Source organism: Chrysochloris asiatica, unplaced genomic scaffold (genome assembly GCF_000296735.1).
Source record: "Chrysochloris asiatica unplaced genomic scaffold, ChrAsi1.0 scaffold00064, whole genome shotgun sequence".
NCBI classification, from domain to species: domain Eukaryota; kingdom Metazoa; phylum Chordata; class Mammalia; order Afrosoricida; family Chrysochloridae; genus Chrysochloris; species Chrysochloris asiatica.
Window position 1 is genome coordinate 1983447 of NW_006408582.1, and position 14041 is coordinate 1997487.

General features: G+C 40.8%; 1 protein-coding gene across 1 annotated transcript in view; it reads left to right on the forward strand.

Moving 5' to 3' along the window:
- FAM167A (family with sequence similarity 167, member A) overlaps window positions 1-11957 on the forward strand; it is a 29759-nt gene extending 17802 nt beyond the window's left edge. The window contains exon 2 of the mRNA XM_006864328.1: window positions 11694-11957. Within this exon, the coding sequence (XP_006864390.1) occupies window positions 11694-11957 (264 nt within the window). The remainder of the gene's footprint in view (window positions 1-11693) is intronic.
- The last annotated feature ends 2084 nt before the right edge of the window (window positions 11958-14041 follow it).

A 14041-nucleotide genomic window follows, 5' to 3' on the forward strand; every position in this document is an offset into this window, starting at 1 on the left:
GCTAAGCTCATTGTGTCTCTCTCTCACCCACATTCCCAGGTCAGATATATTTACAAGAACCCAGGACCTGTCTTGCCCACTTTCCCCAAACCCCTAGACCAGGGGCCCCAGGATGTGTGGCATCAGGGAGCTTGGACTTTTCTTGCCAGGAAAATATGGTGGCTCCTTTCAGCTGACTTGCTGCCTCTCAGAGTTGAAACCTTTACAAAACATGGTCCTCTCTTCACCTGGGTCCACAGATTCCCTTGGAAATCAATTCACAAACTCACTTTGGTTTCTAAGGGTGTTTGAAAAAAATTTTTCTTAGTTTCTTCCAGAATCAAAAGTCATCATTCAATAGCAAACCCCAATGATGTCAAACAGCTTTCTCTTGTAAACAACATTATCTTTCTCAAAGGCCAAAGCTAAGATCAAGTAATGAAAATATTTTATCCCAGGCTTCCGGGAGAATGCTTCAACACAGCATTGATTAGAATGACAAGCTGGACCTTAAGGTTAAGCAAGATAAATAATGAGATAAGGTTCAAAAACTGTTTCCAAGGTTCAAGAATTAGGTCTCATTAATGAAATGTGTGGGGATTGAACAAGTTCTGTTCCTTCACACATAGCTGCAAAGATGGCTTTTTACCCAGCGTTCTCTTCAATATCAATCAGAGATTCATTGCAATTGTTGGACTGGGATAGCTTAGATAATAGCCCCTGAAACAGGGAACAGACAAAAGTCCTTTGACCAACTCGGGATCCTATTGGACCACATCTGTACTAATGCTCACTAGTGCAGTGTATTTGTAACACCTCTGCTTTGGCCCCTGAGAGCTAGGATTTCTCCTTGACAGCTTTGAAGATGCATTAAAAAATCTCTGCCCTACAAATGCTTTCATATTTGACAAATTTCTCAAGTCATTGTCACCCCTCTGGTTGTCACCACAAAATAAGAGAACAGGAGATTCCACAAGCAAGAGTGCCTGGAAAATTTGTCTGGGAAATGGAAAGAGTAGGCAACAGATTTTTTTTTTTAAGTCCAGTTGCCGTTGAATTGATTCAAATTCAAAGTCCCCACATGTGTATCAGAATAGAAGTGTGCTCCATAGGGTTTTCAATGGTTGAATTTTCATAAGTAATCACCAGGATTTTCTTTGGAGTCATCTCTGGGTGTGGCTTGGGACCACCAAGCTTTTTTTAGTAGCTGAGAACATTTATCTGTGACTGCAAATAATAGAAACAAAGCAATAATTTATATTGTTTCAGATAAGGCTATTATTGCATGAGAAGGATTTCTCTGGCACTTCATGTATTCTCACTGAACTGTGATAGGTTAAAGGTAACACCTCAGTGAGTTGCTTCTTGTGCTCTCAAGGATCTGATATGTATAAATCCTTTTATATTTTAACTCTTGAAATCTTCAGACAGTCTGTAGACACTAGACCCTGGCATCAGAGAAAGCATTCAGGCAGATCCTATTGGCAACTAGAAATAAGAGTATTGATTCTCTGGGATGCAAATAGTCACTCAGTATTTTAGCTTGAGCTGAACGCAGAGCAAGTGGGCAAGAAGATGTTGAGGATGGAAGCAAATTCTCCAGGTGAACACAAATATGCCACTTCTCCAAAAGCCGGGCAGATCTTTGACAAAGAACTCCCGTTGCCAGTTAGTCTGAGACGCTCCTGTCCACCCTCTCCTCCGGCCTAGCTCTGAGACATCCTGCCTGCCTGGGAATTTAGCCATTCCCAGCGCCGCACAAGTTCACACACTGAGTCCCATCACTAAGATGACTAGCTGCATCTGACAATCTGACAGGGAATGGGCCCCCATTTGCCAATGGTTACATCCACACTGACAGCTATGGTGACCAACTGTTCCTATTTTTCTGGGAAAGAAGAGGTTTATAGGCATGGGACGTTCAATGCTAAACCCAGGAGCAGCCTAATGAACCGTCTCTGCTTTGAGACAACAACTGCTGCTGAACATCCTAATGAGGGACATAATAGATGGATCCTAATAGGAAGGGAGAAAACTGTAAACAGAACTTCAAATTCTTAAAGAATCCAGACTTATTGGATTTATGGAGATTGGAGAAGTCCCTGAGATTATGGCCCTGAGTTACTCTTTAAACGTTGAATCAAAGCTATCCCCTGAAGTCATCTTTATACTAAGCAACCATTGAGTGCAAAAGCAAAAATCATCACCCTTGAATATTACATTCTGTTTAAAAATTATCTACATAAGACCAAATAAGTAGCAGGTTTTTTAAAGCATAGATGAGGATGGGGCTGAGGGAGTCTTAAGTTAATAAATCAACAAGAGCAGAAATAAAAAGAATGTTGGCACAATGAAGAATGCAACAAGCATCACCGACCATTATGTCTAGATATTGGAATGGGAACAGATTTTGCTGTGTATATTGTCACCAAAAAGAATACATACATATTTTTCATACATATATATGCATTGTTGTTGCTGTGTGTCATCGAGTTGGTTCCCACTCATAGTGACCCTATATAGGATTTCCGAGAGCTTCTGGTGGTTTTGAACTACAGACTTTGCATTTGCCAATCTAGTGCTTATCCTACAGTGCCACACCAGAGCTATACATATACATATATGTATACATATGGTGGCACTGTGTATTAATGCTCTAGACTGCAAGGTTCATTTGAACCACAAGGTTGGCAGTTTAAACTCATCAGCTTGCTCTTTGGAAACCCTATACAGGGTCATTATGAGTCGGAATTGATTCGACAGCACTTAACAACAACAACAGCAATATATATATATATATATATTGGTTGGTTATGTGCCGTGGAGTCAATTCTGACTCATAGCGACCCTGTACAGGGTTTCCAATGCTGTAAATCTTTACAAGAGCAGAAAGCCTCATCTTTCTCCCGCAGAACAGCTGGTAGTTTCAAACTGCTGACCTTGCGGTTCACAGCCCGATTCATAACCACTATGCTACCAGAGCTCCTTAGTCGTATACATACATGGAGCTGCAGGATCAGCTCTGGACTGCAAACCAAAAGGTCAGCAGTTCAAACCCAAAAGCTGTTCCTTGGAAACCCTACACAGGGGTCATTATGAGTTGGAAATGACTCGATGGCACTTAACAACAACAATGATATATATACATTTGTTGTTGTTAAGTGTCATTGAGCTGGTTGTGACTGAGAGTAACCCTGTGTAGGATTTTTCTGGTGCAGACATATATGTGTGTGTGTATATATACATGTATGTTTCACAAGTGGACTTTTAAAAGTTCACGGGAAAATTCCATTAAATTTTAATTCCATTTTCCACAAACTTTTTTGAATAGCCCTTATGTGTATGTGAGTGTAGATATATAAAGAAGCAACATTCTGGACTAACCCAGATGCATTGTTGTTGTTGTTATGTGCCGTGGAGTCAGTTCCAACTCACAGGGACCCTGTACAGGGTTTTCGAAGCTGTACATCATTACGGGAGTAGAACGCCTCATCTTTCTCCCATGGAACAGCTGGTAGTTTTGAACTGCTGACCTTGTGGTTCGCAGTCCGATTCGTAACCACTACACTACCAGAGCTCCTTAACCCAGGTGCATTAGTCACTCTAAAGTTGCAGCCTTTGTTGTCACTCACAGGAAAGGTATGGAGTGAACTGTGTAATTCACTAAAGATACCGAACAGCAGACAACTGAACTGTTCTTGTTAGCCCACCCACCCCTCTGGCTTTTCTTCCCTTGACTCATGCCCTAGAGTCTTTGACCTACTCTCCACCAGCCATCTCACCACACCCTCCCACAAATCGTTTAGCAATTTTCTCTTCTCTTGCAGAACCATGTAATTACCATCTTTAGTTGCTTAATCCTGCCCTTGCAGAGGAACCTTCTACCTTAAGACACAAAGGAGGTTGCCTAACAATCATTCTTGCCTGCCTTAAAACAAACATGAGCTACAGCCAAACATATACTGCAAACACAATTATTTCAAGGAACCCTCTTCATGTTTTTCCACACTTGGTGTGGACACACCCATTCACCTCGATGGGACAACAGACTCGGACACAGTGGCATTTCTCCCCACTTTCATAAAATACGTTGCCTTAATTACAGGATTGTTGGATTAATTGGCCACACCTTGGAGAATCCAGGCAGTACCTTTATCTCTGGATGGGGCAATCGGTCACTCTGGGGGAGGGGATTGGAAATAAGCATGTCCTGCAGTTGCCAGGGAGAACCCTAATCACACTTTGATGGTTGAGTCACAGGAACCAGGCTTTAGGGCTAATGTCTCAGTCTCTATAAAGAAGACTTAAATCTGGAAGGTCCTCACAGGTTCCAACTTGTTATCCTGGTGAGAAAAAGCTTAAACAGTGTTGAACTCTTACATACATTTATCCAGCACTGCTAAACAGAAGGTCAGTGGTTCAAACCCACCAGCTGCTCCTCAGAAACCTTATACAGGGTCACTGTGTATAGAGAATAAACTCCACAGTACTTAATGATACCAACAACATTCACTATCCATGGTTTAAAATCAGAAAAGGTGAGAGTCAGGATTGTATCATTTCAACATACTTATGAACAGATAATCTGAGAAACTGAACTATATGAAAATGAATGTGACATCAGAAGTGGAGGAAGACTCATCAACAACCTGTGCCATATGCATATATACAACCTTGCTTGCTGAAAGCAAAGAGGACTTGAAGCACTTACTGATGAAGATCAAAGACTACAGCCTTCAGTATGGATTACACCTCAACATAAAACAAAAATTTTCACATCTGAAACAATAAGCCACACAATCAATGCCTACAGAGGCAGTAGTCAAAAAATCAAATGATGCATTGCATTTGGCAAATTTGCTACAAAAAAACCCACAAAAAACTCCTCTGTAAAGTATGAAAAATCAAAGATGTCAGTTTAAGGACTAAGATACATCTGACCAAGCCATGGTGTTTTCAAAGACCTCATATGTATGTGTAAGCTTGGCAATGAATAAGGAAAACCAAAGAAGAATGATGCATTTGAATTATGGTGTTGGCAAAGAATATTGAATATACTATGCTGCCAGAAGAACAAACCAATCTGTCTTGGAAGAAGTACTACCAGTATGGTCCTTAAAAGTGAGGATTATGAGACTTTAACTCAAATATGTTATTGGACATGTCATCTGAAGGGACCAGTCCATGCATAAAAAGGGCATCATGCTTGGTAAAGTGGTCAGTGAAAAACAAGAAGACCTTCAATAAGGTGGACTGACACATTGACTGGAACAGTGGACTCAAAAAACAATGATTGTGAAGATGGCACAGTACTGGGCAGTGTTTTGTTCAGTTGTACATAGATAGGGTCAGTATGAAACAGAGCTGACTCCATGATACCTAACAACAACAATTCACTTAGCATGTTGTTGTTGTTGTTGTTAGTGGGCATCGAATCAATCCTGACACATGCAACCCTATGTACAGCCAAACAAATTACTGCCTAGTCCTGCACTAGCTCCATGATTGTGGACATATCTGAGTCCATTGTTGTGGCTATTGTGTCAGTGTATTTCACTGAGGGTTTTCTCATTTTCACTGACCCTCTATCTTTCTGATCATGATGTTGTTATCTAGCCAATTTATATGGCAGATTATTTGTTATCTACCTTGATTTTCACAATCCTTGAAATAGGCATTATTCTTTTTCTGTAGACAAAGAAACAGAGGTTCAAGAAACATTAATAACTTGTCTAAAACCACTCAGCTAGTAGGGAGTGGAGTTCAGCTTGAACCCAGGTTCTAACCCAAGAGCTGTGAATTTCTAACTCCTGCTGCCTCTGAGACCTCTTTCTGTGACACTAGTCTCTGGATTCAGAAGAGGATCAGAAACAAGGTCAGATAGACCTTGGCTGAAAGCAGAGAATACCAGAAAGATGTTTACTTGTGTTTTATTGACAATGCAAAGACAGTTGACTGTATAGATCATAACACTGTGAAGAATGGGAAATCCAGAACACTTCACTGTGCTCATTCAGTATCTTTAAATAGATAAGAGGCTGTCATTTAAACAGAAAAAGGGGATATTGAATGTTTAAAATCATGAAAGATGTGCATATGGGTTATATCTTTTCACCGTATTTATTCAATCTGTATGCTGAGGAAATAATTCAAGAAACTGGATTATATGAAGTACACAGCATCAGGATTGGAGGAAGTCTCATTAACAACCTGAGATATGCAGATGACACAACCTTGGTTACCGGAAGCTAAGAGGACTTGGAGAATTTATTGATGAAAATCAAAGAATACAGCCTTGTGTATGGATTACAATTCAGTGTTGGTGGTTGGTTGATTATGTGCCATAGAGTCTGTTCCAACTCACTGAGACTCTGTATAAGATTTCCAAGGCTATAAATCTTTACAGGAGCAGAAAGCTTCCTCTTTCTCCTGTGGAACAACTGGTAGTTTCAAACGTCTGACCTTGAGGTTAGCAGCCCAACTCATAATCACTACATAAAGTAAATAAAATTCCTCAAATTGAACTAGTAAGCCACATCATGGTACACAAAGAAAATATTGAAATTGTCAAGGATTTCATTTTACTTGGATCTACAATCAATATGCTTATGGAAGCAGCAGTCAAGAAATCAAACAAAGCATTACATTGGGCAAATCTTCTGCCAAATAGCTCTTTAAAGTGTTTAAGAGCAAAACATCACTTTGAGGACTAAGGTGTGCCTGACACAACCTATGGTATGCTCAATCACCTCATATTGAAAGTTGGACAATAAATAAGGAAGACTAGAGAAGAACTGATGTATTTGAATTGTGGCGATGGTGAAGAATACTGAAAAAACTAACAAATCTGTGTCAAAAGAAGTACAGCCAGAATGCTCCTTAGAATTAAGAATGGCAAGATTTTGGATATGTTAATAGAAGGGACCATTTCTTGGAGAAGGACATCATACTTTCAGCGATTGGTTGATACAGTGACAGCAACAATAACAAAATTGTGAGGCTGATACGGTACTTGGTAGTGCTTGGTTGTTTATAGGGTGCTTTTAGTTTGAACTGACTCAATGGCAGCTAAAAATAGCAAACATCCTCTTCAAAGCAGCTGGATGGACAAGAGCCCAACTCTGGGCTGCACCCACCTAGGTTAGGTCTGAGTGCCACCATTGACAAGTCAGCTGATCCTGAACAGTCTCCTAACTTCTCTGAGTCAGTGTCCTCATCTGTAAAACAGATAAAGGAGGATGCAATGGAGTTAAGTATACATAGTCCTGGTGTGGCGCTGTGGGTTAATGTGCCGGACTGCAAAGTTGATTTGAACAGCAAGATTGGTGGTTCAAGCTCACCAGTCACACCTTGGAAACCCTATACAGGGTTGCTATAGGTTGGAACCAACTTGACATCACTTAACAACAATTATAAATATATATATAATGCATGTAACTGCATGTGACAAAGGACAGGGGAATGTTGTGGGTGCCCTCTGAGTGCCGCCTTTGGTGGAGCCTCACAGGGTTGTAATAAAACTGAACTGTTACATGTTAATGTCTGTGAAGACCTTAGAACAGTGCTTTGTTGTTGTTATTGTTAAGTGCTGTCAAGTTGGTTCCGACTCATAGTGACCCTGTATAAGATTTCCAAGGAACAATTGGTGAGCTTGAACTGCTGATCATACAGTTCAAACTGACTTTGCAGTCCAGTGCATTAACCCACAGTGCCAAACCAGGACTCCAGAACAGTGTCTAGTTCAGAGAAAAACATTCAATAAATACTAGCATGTTTCTACTTTTGACTATGAAGAAATATTTCAGACATTCTTAAATGTCTAAAAGAGATCCATATTTGCACCCATTCCAAAGAGAGGTGACCCAATAGAATGCAGACATCGTTGTATAATATCACTAATATCACATGCTAGTAAAATTTTGCTGAAGATAATTGAAAAATGACTGCAACAGGACATTTACAGGGAACTGCCAGAGATTCAAGCTGGATTCAGAAGAGGATGTGGAATGAGGGATATCATTGCTGATACCAAATAGATCTTGGCTGAAAGCAGAGAATACCAGAATGATGTTTACCTGTGCCTTATTGACTATGCAAGGCTTTCAACTGTGTGGATCATGACAAGCTGTGGATAACACTGTGAAGAATGAGTATTCCAGAACACTTAATTGTGTTTCTAAGGAACCTGTACACAGACCAAGAGGCAATTGTTCCAACAGAACAATGGAGTAATGAATGGTTTAAAATCAGGAAAGGTGTGCACTAGGTTTATATCCTTTCACCTTACTTATTCAGTCTGTATGCTGAGCAAATAATCCAAGAAGCTGGAGTATATGAAGAAGAACATGGCATCAGGATTGGAGGAAGAATCATAAGCAACCTGCCATATACAAATGATACAACCTTGCTTGCTAAGAGTGAAGAGGATTTAAAATACTTACTGATAAAGATCAAAGACCACATTCCTCAGAATGGATTACTCCTCAGTGTAAAGAAAACAAAAAATCCTTAGAATTGGACCAATGAATAACATTATCATAAATGGAGAAAAGATTGAAATTGTCAGAATTCATTTTACTTGGATCCACAGTCAACACTCATGGAAGCAGCAGTCAAGAAATCAAAGGAAGAAATATGGAATAACCCAGCAATCTCTTTACTTCCTATATATCCTCAAGAAATACGAACCATAACACGAATAGATATATGTACACCCGTGTTCATTGCAGCATTACTAAAAACATTATTAAAGAATGGAGACAGCCTACATGCCCATCAGCAGAGGAATGATTGAACAAACTTTGTTACATGCACACTATGGAATGTTATGCAACATTGAAGAATAACAATGAATATGCAAAACATCGCATAATGTGAAAGAACCTGGAGGGCATTATACTGAGTAAAAATAGTCAGTTGCAAAGAGACAAACATTGCATGGGACCACTAAGGTAAAATGTCAAGAAAAAGTTTGCATTTGATAATAAACATTATATGATGGTTACCACAGGTGGGAGGGAAGAGAGAATTATTCACCGGGTAGAGTATCGACTTGTGCAATTCAGGGTGACAGAGAAGGTAGTTAAAAAGAAACGGAAGGAAAAGAGAAGAAGGAAGGGAAAAAAAGGAAAATCACTTTCTTCTCTTTTTTTGTCTGTTTTTCTTACACATACTGAAAGTAAAACAATGCATATTTATTTTCTCATAAATAAAAGAGCTTATAAATTATTTTTGTTTGAAATGTAAAGATCAGGTTACTGTAGAAACATCTTCTGTGTTGTTATGCCATGTTTAATACAGGATCTTAATAATTTTATTTTCTCTAATAACATGGCCTCTATAATAGTAAACTATGATAGTGAGAAATGTGTTTAAAGACCATCTTATATAATAAAGTGAGTAATTTTGAAAAAACATAAAAATGAAGAGTAAATAAAATTGATGTTCCAAAATGAAAAGAGAAGATGATGCAACCCATGTTAGAAATCACCTGGAGTTGTTTAAAGAAATGGCCAGTCCCCTATCAGGACCTGCCTAAGATCCCTGAGCCTTGCTGCCCTGTCCCTCAGCAGGAGCTTTCTGGATAGTGGACGTGTGTTATGGACTGAATTGCACCATCCTAAAACATATGTGGAAATCCTAACTTCTGTACCTGTGAACATTACCTTATTTGAACTGCGTCTTTTCTTCTGTTATGTTCATGAGGTCATACCAAATCAGGATTGGCCCTAATCCCTTCTGGGAAAAGGTTGTGGCACCATAAGATAAGCATTTGACCTCAAGGTTGGTTTAAACTGTTAAGGTCAGTGATTCAAACTCACCAGCTGCTCCTAGGAAATCCTATGTAGGATCCCTCTAAGTGGGAACTGACTCCAGGGCACCTAACAACAATAACATGTGACGTGGGGTGGGGCGGCAGGGTGGATTGGGTGAATGGTGAAGGAAAAGAAAAGAAATCAAAGACCATATTGTATTAGGCAAATTTGCTGCAAAATACTTTAATAAAGTGTTGAAGAGCAAAACATGTGTTTGAAGACTAAAGTACACCTGACCCAAACCATGATATTTTTAATCACTTCATATAAATGTGAAATTTGTACAATGAATAAGGATGACCATAGAAGGATTGATGTGTTGGAGAAGAATATTGAAAGTTCCATAGGAGGAGAATATTGAAGGTGCCATGGGCTGTCAAAAGAACCAACAGATCTGTGTTGTAAAAAGTGCAGCCACAGTGCTCCTTGGAAGCCAGCATAGCCAAACTTCATCTCTCATACTTTGGATATATTGTCAGGAGGGACCAGTCACTGGAGAAGGATATCATATTTGGTAGGGTGGAGGATCAGAGAAAAAGAGGAAGATCCCCAGCGAGATGGATTGGCCAAACGGCAGCATCATTGGACTCAAGTGAGACAATGATAGTGAGGTTGGCCCAGGATTGGGCAGTGTTTCGTTCTGCTGTGTGTAAGGTTGCTATGAGTCGGTACCGACACAATGGCACCTAACTACAAAAAAATAGATACCAGAAGAACAAACAAATCTGTCTTGGATGACATAACAGCCCAAATGCTTCTTAGAATCAAAGATGGAGAGATTTTATCTTTCACATTCAGGAGGGACGGGTTCCCAGAGAAGTAATTTTGAAAAAAATGCTTAGCAAAGTGGAAGATAAGCAAAAAAGAGAAAGACATCCCCCCAATGGGATGGATCAATACAGTGGCAGCAGCAACGGGCTCAATCTTAACATTTGTATGATTGAGTATGACATAGGATCAGACAGTGTTTCATTCTGTTGTGCTAGGGTTGCTATGAGTCAGAATTGACTGGATGGCACCTAACAACAACAACAACAACAAAAAGTTTAAAGAATAATAAGATAGCACATCCACCACCAATTCTAAAATAAAAGACATTACCAGTACAGTTAAAGCCCCTGTATACCTTCCCCATCCACATTCCCTCTGCCCACCCAGAGGTAACAGTGCTCTTGAATTTGGTTTTTATCATTTCCATGCATTTCTTTGGGGTTTTGCTCCATCTGTATATATCTCTTACAATGAACCTGAATTGAAATATCTAAGTCAGAACTATTATGCTTCTTTGTCAAAAGGGTTTAGTATGAAATCCCTGGGTACAAGCAGTTAACCTAATTCTGAAAAATCAATCCTTGAACAGTTCTACTCTGATACACATAGGATCATCATAAGTCTGAATCAACTCAATGGTAACTGGTTAGACATAGTATTCTGTGTAACACAAAGTACTGTTTTGTGAACATAATCTCATATGTCATCCTGCTGTGTCTTTTCTGGTGCTGTGGGTTAATGCACTGGACTGCAAAGTCAGTTTGATCCACAAACTCGGTAGTTCAAGCTCACCAGCCGCTCCTCGGAAACCCTTTATAGGGGTCGATATGGATCAGAACCGACTTGGTGGCACTTAACAATAACAATGCTAGAAAAGTACTTTTATTTCCAGAGCAGACCGTTTAATGATCCAAGACCTCAATTGTTGTTGTTAAGTGTCATCATATCGATTCCAACTCATAGTGACCCTGTATAGGGTTTCCAAGAAGTGGCTGGTGAGTTTGAACCTCCGACCTTGCGGTCCATCTCATTATCCTGCAGCGCCACACCAGGACTCATATTAGTGGGTCTGTGCTTATTAGACCCATCACCTCACTATTACTGATACCTCCCCCTTCTCACTTCCAGACAGAGATGCGACTACAGGACCAGCAGTTGGCAAGACAGCTCATGCGCCTGCGCAGTGACATCAACAAGCTGAAGATCGAGCAGACCTGCCACCTCCACAGGAGAATGCTCAATGACGCCACCTATGAGCTGGAGGAGCGGGACGAGTTGTCTGACCTCTTCTGTGATTCCCCTCTCTCCTCCTATTTCAGTCTTTCCACTCCACTCAAACTCATTGGTGTCACCAAAATGAACATCAACTCCCGAAGATTCTCTCTCTGCTAAGGAGCCCTGAGAAGAGTGGGGGAGTTATCTGAGAAGGGAGTTAAGGCAGAACTGACTGGTTCTCCCTAGAGGCAGGGTACGCACAGAATGGACAGACCTCCAGTGCTTCCCTGCCGCTGGTGAATGGTGGTCCCCTACCAGGACCTTTTGGAAGGTGATCTCTCAGGGCCCCAGCTGGGAGATTCCAGCATCTCCATAACGGCTCTTCATTTAATACCCAAAGACTCTACAGAAGGGCCACTCCAACCAGATGGGAAATGAGAACTGGGTTTCCCGTACTACCCATTGCAGTCCTGTTCTCAGAATCACTGGTGCTATGAACTAGAATCCCAAAGGGAGGCCCCCCCACCACAGGCTGTTAGCCTTTAAGAAGGCTCCCCCAGTGGCACTGAGCTCCCAGAAGGGAAGATGAGTAGATGTGTTAGATGTGCCCATCTTCATGTTGCTGTCCTGTAAAGCACTGGCTCCACTTCAACCTAGATAGGTGACTTACAGGGACTCGCTATGGGAGGAAGGAAATCCTAAAGGAGTGACATCATGAAGCTTGGAGACACAGCTCCGTACCCAGTGCCCATCAGTCTTTGACCTTGACACTGCAGGGTCATGCTTGTTGTTTCTATGTGTGCCAGTACCTGTGATGGACACACATGAGTGGTCAAAACAAACACATACCCTTCCTTTGCTTCCCCTAGACACATATACCAATCAGAACCTCCAAAGAGCCCCATTGCTGCTACTCCACAACCCAAGCAGTGCTTAGGAGACCCTTGGTGACTGAACCAGGTAAAACTGGCAACAGAATTTTCCTGCAAGGGGACCATATCACTTACACGGACATTACTGTTTCAGAAACATAATTGGGGAAGCCAGAATTTGTCTTAAGCCTCCTCTGAGATTCTGTGCCTGACCTAACTGGCTTTAATTGCACTGTTACTAGTCAGTTGTTAACTTGTAAATTACTGCTTTTTTTTTTTTTCCAAATGGGAAAATTAGTTGCATAGGTCAAATACAAACGTCTAGGATTTGATTTAGCTGACATAACATCATATGAGATGTCCCTCCACCAACGTAGTTGGTCCCTCCACCAACCTAGTCCAATCATAAAATCAGGGGAGCGCTGACCTTTGATGCCATCTAGTCTTGCCTTCTCATCATAAAGGCGTGAATTGAAACCCAGGGGAGAAAAATTACTTCCCTTAGGTTACACAGCTATTTAGCAACTATAGGATATTGATGTGTTTAATCATTATTAATAATTCCTAGCAAACCATACATTCCTGACCTTGAACCTCAAAGATGACCCTAATGCTTTACCAAACCCTCAAACTGCCAAATCTTCTACTTTCAACCTCACTCAGCCAACATCCATCCTTCCATTTCGTAATTCAGAATATTAGATCAAGCTCAGAGCAGAGCCTGGACAGCGGACCCAAAGGACATGTACTAAGCTTCAGGACATCTATCACTATCCCATAGTGCATATGCAGTGTACTGCTGATCTACCTTCATGTTTAGCCTTTCTCTATGGTCTCATTCACACACACAAGGGAAAAGAGGAGAGCAGGGTGGCTCTGTAACTGTGAACCACAAGATCTCCATGAGAGAAAGATGAGGCTTTCTACTCCCTCAAAGATTTACAACCTTGGAAACCTTATACAGGGTCACTATGAGTCAGAGTCAACTCAATGGCACTTAACAAGTTAGAAAAGAACTTGGTCTCTTGTGATTTCAGAAAGGTTTATGTTTCTTTCAAAGATAGTAAAACAATATAGCAAGGTTTGTTTTACAACCCTAATCTAAGCAATGAGGAAAGTCTGAGGCCTAGTGGAATCCATTAGAGGACCTCTGGATAGTCAAGCCTCCTCAAGGCCTGATCTGCCTTGGGCAGGAAGGGAGAGGAGTTCTTTGCATTAAGTGAAGTCTCTCCTTAGAGATTATGTACAAGCATTGCCAAATCCAAAAGAGTCACTCCTCCCAGAATTCTCCAAGAATGCACCCTTGAGGCAGTGGGGTGTCCACATGACCTACATGCATTTAACCACTCACTGCAGAGAACATGCACATCAACATGCCCAAACCCACAC